Raw genomic sequence first — 16,535 nt, 5'->3', positions numbered from 1 at the left:
ACAATGCGAGAGACGCAGTTTAACCGTTCACTCTTGCCTTGTCTTTACAGGATTAGGGTAAAAAATTATAGAGTCAGAAACTTAACAACAATATTTTCATTTTACAATTATAGCAGGTGCTTAATCTTCAGAACATATTGTCCGACGTTTTTTGGAGACTGTCTAAATAATAAAGTTTAATACCTCTATTTGTGTGATGCTATAGATATGTTTTTTTTTTTTGCAATAATTTGGGTTACAGGCTTGAAAGGGATAAGCTTGATGAACATGGTTATTATTACAATTTGTATAACAACTGGGACAAATTATTTGCATGTTTTCTGGCCATGCTATAATGCCTCATTATTTAATCATTAAAGTAATACAAAAATATGTATTTAATTTTCTATATTTGTTACATGCAATTTATTAATTTCCGATTATGTTAATATTTGTTCTTAAAATATAAATTCGCTGGTTTCACAGTAAAGGTGAATCACAGAGTCCTGTCTGTGAAACCTTAAAACTAAAAACTGAAGCTAAATATATAAAATATTATGATGACTTTTGATATTAATTGTTGTAATTTGTGGGACAGACATTTGATGTTTTCAAAACTAGCTGTTTATATTCTATTAAATCATTATTTTGTTATATCATTATATCTAATAGTTCGCGTTACAAAAAAAAAAAATGGTATTAAGTTGTGTACCGTATTAGAAAAATTTCCTGCTTTTCTTTCAAAAGAATCACCCCTCACCCCATTTTTATAGATAGATAAATGCACATACACATTATATCTCAATAAAGCAAGTGAGACAGCAATAGTTAAATTCAGTATAATTAGGTGCATGTTCTTAAATACATAGATTAATTAGGATAGGAGCACATCGACACCAACACATATTGGCGTTAAACTAGCATCAACACAAACAGAATTGGAAACATAGGTTACAGATCTTATTCAATATAATCAACATTGTTACATTTGTTTAACGTCTTGAGTCCAAAAAAAAAAGAAAAGAAAATATATCGATATCAATGAGAAAAATATCAAAGGAGGCAATGAACAATAGACACATTTTTAGTATTCACGTATACTATTTACATTGCAAATATAAATAAATATTTTGTCCTTGTGACCACATTTAAATGAGAGGAAATTGCACTATATTTGATCCCCTTAAATGTTGTCATTCATGTCAAGATCATTTATGATGGAATAATCTCTTGAATTCATTTATAAAATGCATCTCTTCCTAAACTTCAAGATCATGTAGATATGAGCCATTATAATATAAGGAAATGGTTTGGGATGCATAATGTGTCGATTCCTCTCAGTGATCTACATTCCTCAACAGTGGATTTTTTTTTAAATAATGAACTGGGACAGCACTTAATAACAGCCTACATTTAAAACCCATGATCTCTCCAATGGGACTTAGAAGAAAAATCTAGCAACACCCAAACCAGTTGTCTATCAGATCTTCGCAGGCTCCTTTAGACTGTATACATTAGACCAGATCAAAGAATACGCAATCCAGCGAGACTTACTGCTCGGTCTGCACATAAAGGTGAATCAGGTTCGTGTTTCTTGAGTTCATTCAAAAGTTACAGTTGTTTTGAGGAGGGTCGGTCATGTCTAGCACAGTGGCAGCAAGATTTGAGGTGGGAGGGAGGGGCAGGTTTCCATGGCAATCCTTGTGGAGTGAGAAAACAGGTGACGCTTAATTGGTAATGCTGATTTCATACAATCACATTTCTCTATTAATAAACAAATGACATTAAACGTGGACAATATAAATTACAAAAAACGATTTTTTCTCACTTAACATTAGCACTGAGTGATATAGCTAAAAATGGATATCTAAATATTTATTCATTTTCTCTGCAGTGGCTAGAAATGTGGGGGATTCAAATGATCCATTTTGGACCAGTAAAGGCATGTTATTACTATTTATATTTCCACAATTTCTACAAAAAAATAAGCTGCACAACTGTTGTTTCAATGTTTCTTGATCATCAAATCATCATATTAGAATGATTTCTATAATGTAAATTTGAGTAATGATGTTGAAAATTCAGCTTTACCAACACAGGAATTACATTTTTAATAGATTCAAATTTAATAATAATAGAAAACAGTTATTTTATATTCTAATAATATTTTACAATATTACTGTTTTACTGTTTGGTACTGATCATGTTCATTTTTAATGTTATCGTTATTGGCTCGATAAGAACATTTTGCAGATATATTAAAGACGATAAATAATGAATTATTCCCTTTTTTACATTTATTACACTTCAGATGCGCACTGTTCACCCTGATGGTTTTGAATTACTTGAAATATGATAGTTAAATGCAACATGTGCTGTGCAAGTCTGTCATATCGAACATTACTATTGTGTGCTTGGGACATGGATTTTAATGGTGAAACTTTTGTTTTTGTAATCAGGCTCTCAAAAATTAAATCAAAATTTGGATTTAGATTTATCGGCCAATATATCGTTTATCTGGTTTCAAATAAAAATAATTACCGTTATCGGTTATCGTATCGGCCAAAATTTTCATTTCGGTGCATCCCTAATTTAAATGGCAGTTTGAACTGATTCACAGAAAGAAAGAAAAAAAAAAAAAAAAAACTTAATACGAATAATAAACCATCCACTAATTGGAAGACAAGCAGAGATCAGGAATCAGTCTTTAGGAAAATGAATGGGCAAATTAAAATTGCATTAAAATCTCTGCATCTTTCAATTATGTGGCAGCAAAATCATTGCAAATATATTGTGAATATCTGATATATCAATCTAGTTCGTTTGCTCACCTGTCCATATTAGGCCCATCGTCTTGCACATTTTTCTCCCCTCCCACCCATTAATCCCGCTTCATACATCCCGCCCTCCCTCCTCGTGGTGTGCTGTGGGCTAGCTGTGGCTCTGAGGAGCGATGCTGGAGCAGTCAGTCACCAGCAGCCCAACTGTGACTGGAGCGCTGGAAACAGGAGTGTCTGTGCCCACTGTCTGCACTGAACTGCTGCTGCTGCTGCTGATGGGGCAAGGAACGTTGGGGTCCGTTTGGTTGGCGTGCGTGGCCATGTGACCCTGCAGCTGAGTAGGCGTCTTGCAGTGTACCCCACACAGCTGGCATAACAGCACCCCGCCGGGGCCTGAGCCACGGCCGACCCCACTCTCCTTCCACTCTTGCCCATGGTGCTTCTGAGCGTGGACGCGCAGGTATGTCAGAGTGGTGAAACCTAGGGGGAAACAAGGATGGTTTTTATCAAAAATGTAATTGTTGTCACTTGTCACCTTCTCAGTGCTGTAAATCATACAGGGAACTGTATGATTTCCTAACTTGGTACATTATAACATAATTAATTTACAAAATGAACAACAGTGCCCAAACTATACATTTTAATTTGGATTTATTTAAACTCCCATGACAGAGTATAAAACATTTGAGTTTTTTAAAAATAATTAATTAAAAGGATCAGCTCATATGAGTCTTTTAAACTAAAGAGTAAGTAGCCAAATGATTCAGTCAACAGAGCCATACTAAAATATTATGCGATAAATTGTTAATTAATTTAAAGTTAAGGTCTGAATTAAGTTTGAAGAGATAAAAAATGTCTGAAACAATACAAAGACAATAAATAGTCAGCATGTCTTTCTTTTAAGAGGTCACTGGCTGCCTGCAAACACATACAGCCAACATAGTCAAATTCACAAGCAAATGGCTGAGTTGTTTTAATAATTCAGGTTAAAATTAAACAAATTGAAAGTAAATTATTTGTTGAAACCAGTTACTGAATTAATATCTGACTTGTCATGTTCTTAATGTTTACACTACCAGTAAGCCTGAGGTCAGTAAGATTTTAAAAAAAATGTTTTAATCAAAAGAAAATAATTTTATAATATTTATAATCAAATAAATTCTGTTTTTTAACCTTCTATTCATTAAAGAATCAGTTTCCACATAAATATTAAGCAGCGCAACTGTATTCAACATTGATAATAATAATTAAAGTGTCTTGAGCAGAAAATCATCATATTAGAATGATTTCTGAAGGATCATGTGACACTGATGACTGGAATAATTAAAAATTCAGCTTTGCATTTTAAAATATATTCATATAATAAAATGGTTCATTTAAATTGCAATATTTCACGATATTACTGTAAAACATTACTAAATTTATGATCAAATAAATGCAAATGCAGAGAATAAGAAACTTCTTTCAAAAACATTTAAAAAAAAATTACTGACCTCAAATGTTTGCTGTCTGTATTACATCATATTTAAAGATACATATTCACAAACAATTGAAATAAACAGATAATAATATAATAATAATAAAAGGTAACCACACATGAAATAATCAATGACTCACTGCGGTTGCAGAGGTGGCAGATGTGATGCTGTGATTGGTTGTGGACCCTCATGTGATCTGTGATGTAAGCAGGGGAGAGAAGTTTGCCACAGATGTGGCAGGGAACCTTGTCCTCGTGTCTGATCATATGAGCTCGTAACCGGTCTTTAGTAGCGAACGCGGATTCACATGTCTGCACAAACAAACACGGTTTATCAAACACAATCTTCATTTTGGTATTCCAGCTCTATCCCTATTCGTATTCATCACGCACATCATGACTCATCCTCGACACACACACTGCCAGACACATGGCTGCAGCCCACATACACGTCTTCACATATATGAGCAGAGAAGCATGTGTAAGAGCTCTGCAATAGTGTAATAAAATGGCCTGAAGTTTGATAAAGAGCCAAAACAAACATGCAGGATCATTTAAAATAATATTCTGGTCCTAGGATTTGCAAGGATACATTTATTTGTATCTAAAAATCATTACTCCAGTCTTCAGTGTCACATGACCCTTCCAAAATAGGTTTATATATATATATATATATATATTTTTTTTTTCAAGATTATTTTATGAAAAGTAAAAAACAAACATGCATTAGAAAAATATTTTGTAAAAAAGCCTTTTCTGTTACTTCTGATCAATTTCATGCTGAATAATAATGTTAGTAATAAAAAAATGTTAGTAAAGTTTTTTCTAAAATTGTAGTATTATTTAATATTGTTTACAATAATACTGTTATTATTTTATAATAACTAGTCAAATAAATGCAACCTTGCAAATAAGAGACTTCTTTTAAAAACATAAAAAAGTAACCGACCTCAAACTTTTTAACAGTAGTTTTATATTACAGTATTAGTTAAAGATACACATTCACAAAAGTGTTTTGTTTAATAAATATATGATAATAATAAAAGATAATAGGAGATCAAAATAACACATCATTATTCGATGATAGAAATTAAAAGAAATTAACACTTTTTTTGTTTTAAAGTCTGAGAATAGACTTTAAAGAAGATTAGAGGTAATTAAAGTCACATAGAGCATGCAAGAGGATGTTAAAGACAGTGATAAAGAGTAAGAGAAAGAAAAATAGAGAGAGGAAGATAGAGAGATTAGAAGAGTAGAGCTGTATTACCGGACATTTGAAGGGTCTTTCTGTAGAGTGCACCTGTCGCACATGACTGTTCAGATGGTCAGGCCTGGAGAAGACAGAGAGAGGGCTCAGACCCTTGAGCGTGTGTGTGTGTGCATGCTGCACTTCATCTCTGTATGAACTAGAGGAGGGTCAGCAGAGATCTGTCAGGAGCATCAGGGCTCCTTTAAAACAGCAGGATGGTTGTTTTTGTTAATTATATACATATTTTCATGTAGCAGATGCTTTTACCCAAACCGTCTTTTTTTATCAGCATTTGCACACCATGAGAATCAAACCTGTGACCTCAAATTGAGATGAGCTGCTGAAACTATAGTAGTTACAATACATACAAATAATGTAATATAATATAATATAATATAATACAATATAATATAATGTAGTTTATAGTATTTATATATTTTAAGTTTGTAGTTGTTAAGTTAAGTTTTATGTTTTTAACAGTTTTATGTTTTTATGTTCTCTCATGCTCACCAATGCTGCATTTATTTGAAAAATATATATTTTTTAAAATAGTTCTTTTCTATTTTAATATATTATAAACTGTAATTTATTACTGTGATGGTAAAGCTAAATTTTCAGCATCATCGCTCCAGTTTTCAGTATCTCATGATCCTTCAGAAATATTTTTTTCCACAGGACTAACATTCAATTTTCAGAAATCATTCTAATATACCGATTTGATGCTCAGTTATTGTCAATGTTGAAAACAGTTGTGCTGCTATATATATTCAGGATTTATTGATGAATAAAAAGTTAAAAAGAACAGAATTTATTTAAAATAGAAATATTTATAGTCATAATATTAGAATCTGAAGACTGGAGTGATGATGTTGAAAATTCAGCTTAGCTATCCCAGGTATAGATTACATTGTAAAGTGTATTAAAATAGAAAAACATTATTTTAAATTTTAATAATATTTCACAATATTACTGTTTTTATCACAATATTTTTTTTATCAAATAAATGCCTTCTTGATGAGAGACTTCTTTCAAAAAACATTACAAACAGTAATGTTACTTTATTCACCTAAGGTCAAGTGAAAATGAGACCAATCTAAATCTTTTTTTTTTTTTTTTTTACTATTGGCTCGACATCTTGTATCTCTGCATATGGATGTAGATGTGTGTTGAAATACATGAGACAGATTGATAAATACAGACAGGGCATTTTTTTTCTTCATCACTAACCTACTTTCAGTCTCAAATTAGTAATTAGGTCATTTCTCCATAGCTTTCAGTTAAACACTCACGAGTCCTCGACCACTATCAGAACTGCAGTATAATGCTCTAATACTGTTGAAACCTGCTGTGGATTGGCCTGATACACAGTTTGTCCTCATAATCTCAGCTCACTGATGGATGAAGTATGTTTATGCAACTAGTGTGCAGGAGAGCAAAGCTTTTTCTCTTACCGTGAGAAGCCCTTGGCACAGTGCGGACACACGTAGGGTTTCTCCACTCCTCCCTGGTGTGACCGAACATGATAACTCATTCGATCCTTTCTCTTAAACCGCTGTTGGCAGATTGGACAGGAATACGGCTTCTCATCCGAATGGGACAACCGATGCCGGTTAAGATGGTACACGTCCCTGAACGCCTTCCCACATGCCTCACAGGCATGGTTCTTCCTGACTGGATTGGGGTTAGGGTTGGGGTTGGGGTTGGGATTAGGAATAGGAGCTGGATTGATGGGTAACGGGTTTGTTATTGGGATAGATATTTGAATCGGGGTGGGATTACTTAGGTTATCATTGATGTTGCAATTTGGTCCAGCCTGAAAAACAGTAAAACAGAATTTCAGATTTTATGGCACTGACGTTTTTGTGTTGAGAGCCACAGCAAATCTTTCAGTGTCTTCTAGGTACAACAAGCACAGTGTTTGCTGACCTACTAACCAACTGACTGTAAGTGTTTAACAAATGAGGTAAAAGCAGGTATGAGACAATGTTACACAACTGCTGACGTCTTAGCCTGATTTTTTCTGAGTCTTGGGAATGGGGAGGTAGAATGTTTGAAACTGCTACTTTAGTTCATTACGGGAGAGAAAAAAAATGATGAAATAATGTTAAATGGCACTTTCCATGAATAGTAGAAAAATGAGTGTCCCATTTACTATTTGAGAGTCATAAATGTCATGTTTTTGTGTCATGAGACACTATTAATCTATCTAAAATAAGCCATTCGACCGTAAAGGCTGGAATAACTGAAACTGGTTGCAATAATATCAAATCTCATATAAACCGAATTGAAAAATAAAACAGCTCCTATACAATTTAGCTTGACCTACTGTCTTTCACAAATGGTTAGCACCTTGTTTCACTAACCATTTGTTTAGATCATTTAAAATCCTATTTTTTTTTTTTTAATTTATGAAAACTGCCTAATAGCTTCGAGTTAAAAATGAGAGACAATGGCATGAGGGGGAAAAGTCAAAGCATAAACAAAGGAAGTGCAGCAAAGGTATGCAAAGTATTAACAAAAGACACAAATCAACCCAACCTGCACCATTGTCCCAGTAACCACCACTGCAGTAGGGAGGGGCTGGTTCACTGTCATGGCAACCGTTGCCGGGGCGATAGATACAGCGACTGTTTCTACCTGCTGATTGCAGATTGGGGAAGGATGGACCATGGGGTCGACTGCCGTGGGTATGGAGGCAGGTATAGACAGTTGGAGGAGAGAAAGGGGGATGGTCTGCCTCTCCAATCGTGCTCCAGCCTTCTCTCCGTCTATTTTCTCTCTAGCGGCTCTGTCCTTCATCTTCACTCCAGTGTGGACAGACTGGTGACGCCGCAGGTTGTAACTGTTCTTAAACTGCTTATTACATATGGAGCAGATGTGTGCAGGCCGGGCTGGTCGCGTGACTGGCTTCACTGGGAAAGAGAAGGTTAAAGGACACTTTCAGCATGCTATGCATACACAGGTGTTGTCAATTTGTTCCAAACAAACACCTAGGCTAGGATTAGGAATGAACTCAAAAACATACTATGCTCCTTTCAGAGTTCATACTTAAGAGCTTCCAGGCAGTAATTAAAATAAGATGTGAAATCACATGAGCAATTTCATTCTCCAGTTTCTTTCTCACCACTTACTGACAAAAACTGGATGGATTTTTGTTGTTGTTGTTGCACTAATGCATCAAACTTGAGAGCAAAAAATGCTTTATCAATGTATTTTATCTTTCTCTTGCTTTTAGAGTATTTTCAACAAATGGATTAGAAAAAGATTCGCAGTACAGTACAGACTTCAAAGACTGAACCAAACCAACCAGCTCCAGTTTCCTGTTAAAAATGCATTCTGGGTAAAAACTAAAAACTATGATTTTACCCCCCAGAACATGATTTTTAACCTCCCAGTTTTATTCTTATTCATTTATCAGTTTTATTTTTATACATTTTTGTATGTCAGCTTTTTCCAACATTTCTTTAACTTTAATTATTTCATTTAATATATATATATATATATATATATATATATATATGGCTTTATTTCAATTACCAATTTTTAATAGAATAGAAATCTAGTTGATTATGTCATTCGCAGTGCTCAGAACTCTCTGATTGGTTTATTTTTTTTCCTCTGGGAATTCCACCATTACACACAATTATTTTAAAATTAAAATAAGAATAATGTGGGTTGGCGGCTTCAGAAGAAGCAAATACCATGGATTCTGGATGGATTTTGATGGTCTTAAAAGATTTAAAAGTTATTGTTCGAAATCAATGATGATTTACTGCCGGAACCCAACTGTAGCACTCTATAGGAGAGAAACTGTGTAGGCATCCTTAATAATATTCCAACCTTATGCAAATCAATGGCTCCATGAGCATTTTCACCCATGTACATTATTCTCCAATCTCCGGCAGCCACTAAAGTCACAACAACAAACAGTCTAACCTCGTTTTCTCCCTTCCCACCGTCCTCTTTTGCCCCTCCCTCACCCGGTACAGGCTCCTCATTCAGCGCTGCTGTGTCCACCGTGGATGGGGGCGTGGCTAAGTGCTCAGGGGGCGGGTCCTGAGAAGGATCCGTGAGCTCCGGGAGAAGATCTGATTGGAGGGTCGCGTCAGTTTGGGACTGTGAAGGCGGAGTTGTCTGTGAGAAGGGGCAAAATCACAGATTTTAAACATTCTTTTGCCTTTACTTGTGAATGAAAATACACCGGTGGCATTATGGACAAATGCTATCTATTATGACATGAATTTTAATGAAATAACAAAATAGCTATTAACATGATTATATGACATATAATCTTTGTCTTACCTGAAAGAGGAAATTGCTCCAAGCTGCATCCATCATGACGTGAAGAACAGGACAGATGCCGTTTAAAATAAACTTGTCGATTTTACCCCCACAATGAACGACTTCTTCCACTATTGTATCACATGTATATATGCTTTGTATTTAAAATGTAAAACTACCATATGTGGAAAGACACGTTATTGAAATTTAAAAAGTGAAAGAACGCAAATTACTCTGATAGTCATAAATTCATATCAATTTTACACTATGTTAAAAAAAAAAACATTAAGAAATGACAGCTGTCAGTCACGGTCCCTGTTATTAACACCTCATTGCCACATAACAGTAACCATGCTTAAAATTTTATAAAATGAATTTCTGCATTTTTATGTTTTCTTATTAATTAGACCGATGTGCAATAATTCATGCAAAGATCATACACTTATAATGGCAGTTTAATGTTTCATTTGCTCTCAGCGGTAGCATGGCGTTGGTAAAAATATTTCCATCATTTTTTTTATTATAAGATTCTCCATCCAGGCCCGAGCGGCGTCTGCGCGAGCCTCGGCGTTGCGTCAAATCTCATTCGTGTCTAGCGAGCGGTTCACCGGTCCTCGTCCATAGCTCCGCCTCGGCATTTCAATCGAGAGGATGACATTTTTTCCTTTTTTTCCCTGCAATACTCTCACCCTCCCACCCTCGCTCTTTCTTCCTTTTCTTTTTTTATCCCGTCTTCTCTGCCCCGCTATCTCTCCCCCACCGCCGTGTCCCCCTTGTTTTAAAGGGATAGTATATTTTGAGTGAACACCCCCTCTTGTGTCTTCGTCCCCTCCTCCACGCGATGCTCTCGAGCGCGGTGTCGTCCTCTCGCGCCCCTTCGACGTTTGTGTTCGGCCGACGCAAATTACACCATAAACATCGAGATCAGTTAAAAGAAACCATCAGCGCATTCTTTTCTGAAACCTAAGTGTCTACAACACCAAGATTATCTGTGGTAGACAACTGGATGTTCGTATGGGGGAAAAATGTCGCAGGTCCTTAAAGGCAAAGACGCACGCAGACGCAGCTGCGGTAAATAAGCGGCTCTAGATCACTGCCGATAGTAATTGTAAGCGCCCAATGGGATTAAACACATATATCAGACTCACTCCCAAACAAAGATTTTTTTTTTGGTTCCCTGTGCAATATATTTTTTTCTCTCTCAGAACAGCGCCTTTTCAGACACATTTCTGTCTGGAAATATAACGTTTATTTACGTTGTTCGCGTCATGGTTCAGAGAACGTTCCTTCGACGTGCACTGAGTCATGAAAATAAACAAAACAAAAAAAAAACATCAGACATAATATGTTAAATTAAATGCGAAATGCCCTTAAAACTCAAAAAAGGGGAACGTTTTGTGTTTGCTGGGCTTACAGGAATATCATTAGTAGCAGTTTGTAAGAAATGACAGCTGCATATTGGTGTCAGGATGACTTTATTGTCAAATCATCTGTTACAGTACAAAATACTTTTCTCCACAATCGTATAACTCTCAAAATTCTGATCATTTATATAACAACAGCTCTAAAACAGTATCTACCACAGCCCAATAATACATTCAGAAGGCTTTGGACAAAATTAATGGCAGAGCCACTTATAATAATATAATATAATGTTTCCACACTCTTCAAACTAATATTCAAACAGATAAATGTCCTTTGATAGACCTACAACAAAAAACAGGCTCATTTACAGAAATAATTAAATGCCACACAATGATAAAAATCTGATGATAAAACCAACACCAAATACTGTGACACTCGATTGACTTTCAGTTGAAGTGTGGAATGTTTCTGTCTTTTATGTGAATGCTATTTGGAAATGTAGCTTTTAAACAGCAGAGCTATTCTAAATCCTATTAAAAATATGCACGATTATTCAATTAACAACTAAAACAATCAAACAAATAAATAAAAATCATGAGACACCCCAAAGATGACATAAATATCAACAGAAATGGGAATGACTAATAACTAGAATTACAGGAATATGGATGAAACTCGTAAGGTATTTCCCCTGGTATCATACCATTGATAATCTATATTCAAATAAATATAAATGCTCAGTGAGACTTTGCATGGTCCCATGATTGATTTCCATGATCTCATTCTCATCAATACTTGTAAAGCTTGCCAATGATCTCATAACACCTTTTCTGCTCATCATCTTCTCTCTCCCTTCGTCTCCGTTTTCTTGGTTTGTGCATCCTCTCATCTATCATTGTGCTTTGCTCCGCTCTCTCTCACGGTCAGCCACATCGATAGCAGCCATGTTGCGGGAGGCGGTGATGAGGTGGAGGAGACTTATGCCAGACTTCAGCAGAGACACCACGGCACAAACTCCCAGCAGCCATTGCAGCCACACTGGACAGAAAGAGAGTCGTTCAAAAATATGATGCAAACAATATTTTAGTCAAATGTAAGTGTGTACATATGAATTCAACACTACTTCAATGATTAAAACTGACAAAAGGAAAGAGGGACAATAGTGAAATAATAAAGCAACAGTCAGAAAGAGCCTGCTGATTCTCACCCTGGGGTTCCTCAATGTAGTACATTACGTAAAGCAGACAGAAGAACAGTTCATTCCCCATACACATAAAAAACAGCACCGGCTGGGGAAAAAAAACACTGATGTCAGAACAGCCAGTAAATGTGAACTTCACTAGATATCATGCATATTTTAAGAACAACCCATTAAGTTTTAGATGGGACTTCTGGACTGCGTGAATGAATGAGAGTGAGCTAGCCTAGGATGTTACCCTGGATGTGTAGTAGAGCCGCAAGATGGGGTTTCCAGAGAGGTCAATGGTTTTGTGACTAGTTGCTCCCTTCATCATGGAACTGGAAGAAAAGAATCACAAAAAAAGACAAACCCGTATTATTAAAACGATTTATGTAGGTCACAGAGGTACTTCAATTAAATACAATATATTAACACATTCAATATATTATATTATAAAATTGGATTCTAGAGATCAATGAAGTTTTTAAAAAATATATATTTCTTACTATTTGTATGTACAATAATATTCTAATGTTCTGAAATGCATTACATAATCTATAAGTGTTGGTTATTGATTTTGTTTATTATAATTGTAAACTAAATAAAGAAGCACCTTTAAGGAGGAATAGAGAATGGAGGCTGAGGACTCCTGTAACCTTGAAAGCATTTAAGGAAAATGTATCAAGATGTAATTGGGAAAGTGTTTATGTTAATGATGCAAATGAAGCGTATAGCTCTTTTTTGAATATTTATTTAAAGTTATATGAAACGAATTGTCCTTTAAAAATGTACATTGAGAAAAAGAGGGAACAAAAACCGTGGATGACAAAAGGGTTACTTAATGCATGTAAAAAGAAAAATACACTATATAGGGTCTTCTTAAAACAGAGAACGGAAAAAGCGGAAATTAAATATAAGGCATATAAAAATAAACTAACGAAAATACTTAGGTTAAGGAAAGAGACATATTACAGTAGTTGTTTAGAGGAAAATAAAGGAAATATGAAAGGAACGTGGAAAATTATAAATGGTTTAATAAGAAAGAAGGTCAATGAAGATGCATATCCTAAATTTATAATAAAAGATAATAGGTGCATAGATAAGAAACAAGATGTGGCTGAAGAATTTAATGATTTTTTTGTTAATGTGGGATTGAATCTCGCAAGGGATATTGTTGAACCAAAGGAGAAAAATGGATTGGATGAATTAATTGAAAACAATCTGCAAAGTTTGTATCTAAGTGAGGTTTGTGAATCTGAAGTGAGGGGAACGGTTTTGAACTGTAAAAGTAAGAGATCACAAGATTGCAATAAAATAGATATGTCTTTAGTGAAAGAAACCATAGAAGAGATTATTAAACCATTAACACACGTATGTAATGTTTCATTTAGGACGGGAATATTCCCGGACCAGATGAAGGTAGCAAAGGTCATACCTTTGTTTAAAGCAGGTAATAAAAATGATTTATCAAAATATAGACCTGTATCGCTTCTGCCACAGTTCTCTAAAATATTGGAAAAACGTTTTGTTAAAAGGTTGGATAGTTTTATTAATAAATATAATATTTTGATTGAGCAGCAGTATGGATTTCAGGCCAAGCATAGGCTGAACAAGCGATTTTTATTTGTCATTACTCTATGCCCTATATACTAGCATTATACTAGCGTTATAGGCTAAACTGTTTTTAGAGATAAAACTATTTACATTCGGCAATCATGAAAACAAATCTCAGATAACAGTTGGCTAGGTAGCAATGTGTAATTAGACCAAAGGTTCATTTTGCGCCAGAGTTATCCTTTAAAGGAGTAGTTCACTTTACTGGTAACCAAATGGTTCAAGGTCCAAAAGACAGTTTCAGTTCAAACTGCAAACTGTTCAAAGGGCTTTAAACGACTCTAGACGATGAATAAAGGTCTTATCAAACGAAACGATCACTCATTTAAAAAAAAAAAAATTAGTGTTATAAGCTCAAATGGTCGCCTTGCTCTGTTCTGTGATGCGCGTTCCTGACTCTCCTGTTCGAACTCATTCATCAAAATGAACAAATCTTTTTTTCTTTGTTCGTGTCATTTGGTTCATTTAACGAACGAAATGAACGAATTGACTCGGAAAAAGATTTGTTCATTTTGATGATCGAGTTCGAACAGGAGATTTTAAAGCTTTTTTTTTTTTAAATCATGCGTGTTCTATTACTTATGTTTTTTATGTAGTATAAAATGTTTAAATATCTTGAGCTGGTCAACCACAGACCTTATTTCAAGGTGTTCACCAAAAAACACAATGACCTTGAAGTTCAGAAGTTGGAAAAATGCATTTTTTTTTTAAAGACTAATACCTTATGCCTTTATTGGATGAACTACAGTATTGGACACACCTGTGCAGGTGCAGCCAGTGGCTGGCCACGTCCAAACACATGCTGAGCTGAAACAGGAAAGTGTAGGATGGGTACAGCAGTGCCAGATTTACCAGCAAACACATGGTGGCACAACGGTCAGTCAACATGTCCAGCATGGCACCAAACTTTGTACCTAAGGAAAAGGCAGGGATGGGTACAAAGAGTGTGCAAAGCACAAAAAGAGAAATAACATACAACACAGAGCTGCAGATCACTACCTTGATTAAGAGCGCGGGCAGCATGTCCATCGAAGGCATCTAAAAGGGCACTCAGTAGGTAACAAAACACAGCTGGACCCGGGCAGCAGGGCATCAAGTAGAAGGATACCAGAGCCAGGACAATACGGGCATATCCTATTGAAAGTGTGGAAAAGATTCAAAGAAAGCACATATAAAGGAGTAGAGTACACGCATACATGGGTACTATGAATATATGTTGGCATAAAACAGAAGTAGCAATAGTCTTTTCTTCCGTATCCTGATGTAGCCTATGTCTGAGTGATGCGGCTTCTTGAACAAGAAAAAAAGGAGGGTGGAAATTGATTGGATTGTTGTGATTTGCTATTTTTGTGATAAATGTAAGAGACAGGTTGTCCAGCTCACAGGTCAAAAAACTTCACCAGAGAAGATATGTTTGCAAGAGGGAAAGAAGGTAATATTGATTGTTGTTTTTGAGATGTGTGCATTGCACCTAAAGTGGAGGCAGACAGAAGTAAATTCAGGTTGATTGGGACACTTTTTCCCATTTTGAAAAAAAGTGTCCCATTCAACCTGTATTTACGGTATTTACACTATAGCATAATGGGGCAACATTGGCAACATTTTAAATAAACCTTACGAAGTCAAATTATAAAGAAACATACATGTATAACAAAGGGTGAATTTGTGTTTCATGTCGACTTTAAATCTTTATACTACATTGACAGAACTATTAGTGGATTAATTTGCCGTATTAAATGGGATTCGTAGTGCATTGCAGTGACATCATATCAAGCATCCGCAGGAAGTCAAAACAACCACTGTAAAACACAACGACCATGCAGACTAGACGCTAGTACAGTTGTACAGACTCTACGCACATTTAAACAGGATATTCGTGACCTTTATATACATGTATGTATACGTTTTTAACGAAATAACTATTATCAGTAAGGCAGCCGCGGTAAAACGTGTACCAAACTCTGTCGCGTGCTGACGATCCGCGCTTGTTAAAACTTAGTTCGATTGACTCACCGATTAAATTCGGGACGAACAGGAAGATATTTTCTTCGGCCATGGTAACGAGTGCTATTATTTGGACGGATCCCTGAAATGTCTCTTCTAGCTTTCGATTTCCCTGTAGTTGAGCGTGTAGCGCATGGCGTCATGATGTCATGTAAGCGCGTACGCCCGCCGTCAAAGGAATCCTCCCCTTTAATTGGCTCGGTGACACCAAAAGCATCACGTGCCACGGCCCACGCCTGACCCCAAATCAGCTGTGTGTCACTGACAGCACTGTGACAGTGGTATAACAGCAATGAAAACGTAATTAGTAAAGCATTAGTTTTTTTTTTCCAGCATATTAAACAGCTTCACCGTCTTACTTTCATAATTTTGATCTATCCATCTGTCTCATCTATTAACAGTGGTTGCCGAAATACACTGTAAAAATCCGTTAAATTTACCGACAAATAAAATACGGAAACAACATTTTAGGTTTTACAGATTATATAGAAAACTTAAACTAACAGCTGTTTACCGAGGCATTTTTAGTATTTTACCGTTAAAATCACGATCATTTTTTAAGTTTATCAGTCATCACTAAATAAATCTGCATATGGGGTACTTATT

At 35.6% G+C, this 16,535-nt stretch overlaps 2 protein-coding genes across 2 annotated transcripts; both read right to left on the bottom strand.

Annotated features, from left to right (window-relative positions):
• Positions 1-804: 804 nt before the first annotated feature.
• Positions 805-10,835, bottom strand: maza (MYC-associated zinc finger protein a (purine-binding transcription factor)). The gene is made up of 8 exons (XM_039685785.2): positions 9,788-10,835; positions 9,466-9,619; positions 8,024-8,397; positions 6,937-7,298; positions 5,504-5,567; positions 4,377-4,548; positions 2,811-3,239; positions 805-1,679 (listed from the first exon to the last, which is right to left on the bottom strand). The coding sequence occupies exons 1-7, from the start codon at positions 9,821-9,823 to the stop codon at positions 2,911-2,913; spliced, it is 1,491 nt and encodes a 496-aa protein (XP_039541719.1). The 5' UTR covers positions 9,824-10,835; the 3' UTR covers positions 805-1,679; positions 2,811-2,910.
• Positions 10,836-11,224: 389 nt separating this feature from the next.
• On the bottom strand, positions 11,225-16,098 carry cdipt (CDP-diacylglycerol--inositol 3-phosphatidyltransferase (phosphatidylinositol synthase)). Its single transcript, XM_039685794.2, has 6 exons — positions 15,939-16,098; positions 14,925-15,059; positions 14,686-14,839; positions 12,568-12,649; positions 12,339-12,420; positions 11,225-12,169 (listed from the first exon to the last, which is right to left on the bottom strand). The coding sequence occupies exons 1-6, from the start codon at positions 15,979-15,981 to the stop codon at positions 12,024-12,026; spliced, it is 642 nt and encodes a 213-aa protein (XP_039541728.2). The 5' UTR covers positions 15,982-16,098; the 3' UTR covers positions 11,225-12,023.
• Between the last annotated feature and the right edge of the window lie 437 nt (positions 16,099-16,535).

Source organism: Pimephales promelas, chromosome 3, assembly GCF_988280905.1.
Source record: "Pimephales promelas chromosome 3, fPimPro1.hap1.1, whole genome shotgun sequence".
In the NCBI taxonomy this organism is placed as follows: Eukaryota; Metazoa; Chordata; class Actinopteri; order Cypriniformes; family Leuciscidae; genus Pimephales; species Pimephales promelas.
Note: the sequence above shows the minus strand (reverse complement) of the source record. Positions and strands in the feature narration are given on the sequence as shown.

Bases quoted from the DNA above. Each gene is read 5' to 3' on its own strand.
- maza (XM_039685785.2), bottom strand. From the start codon at position 9,823: ATGATGGATGCAGCTTGGAGCAATTTCCTCTTTCAG. The intron at 8,398-9,465 runs GTGAGGGAGGGG...TCTCTTTCCCAG, and splicing joins GAATGAGGAGCCTGTACCGG to TGAAGCCAGTCACGCGACCA. The intron at 7,299-8,023 runs GTTGGGTTGATT...ACTGTTTTTCAG, and splicing joins TTACTGGGACAATGGTGCAG to GCTGGACCAAATTGCAACAT.
- cdipt (XM_039685794.2), bottom strand. From the start codon at position 15,981: ATGGCCGAAGAAAATATCTTCCTGTTCGTCCCGAATTTAATCG. The intron at 12,650-14,685 runs GTGTGTCCAATA...CTTTTCTTCCAG, and splicing joins CACTGGCTGCACCTGCACAG to TTCCATGATGAAGGGAGCAA. The intron at 12,421-12,567 runs GTAACATCCTAG...TTTTTTCCCCAG, and splicing joins GGCTCTACTACACATCCAGG to CCGGTGCTGTTTTTTATGTG.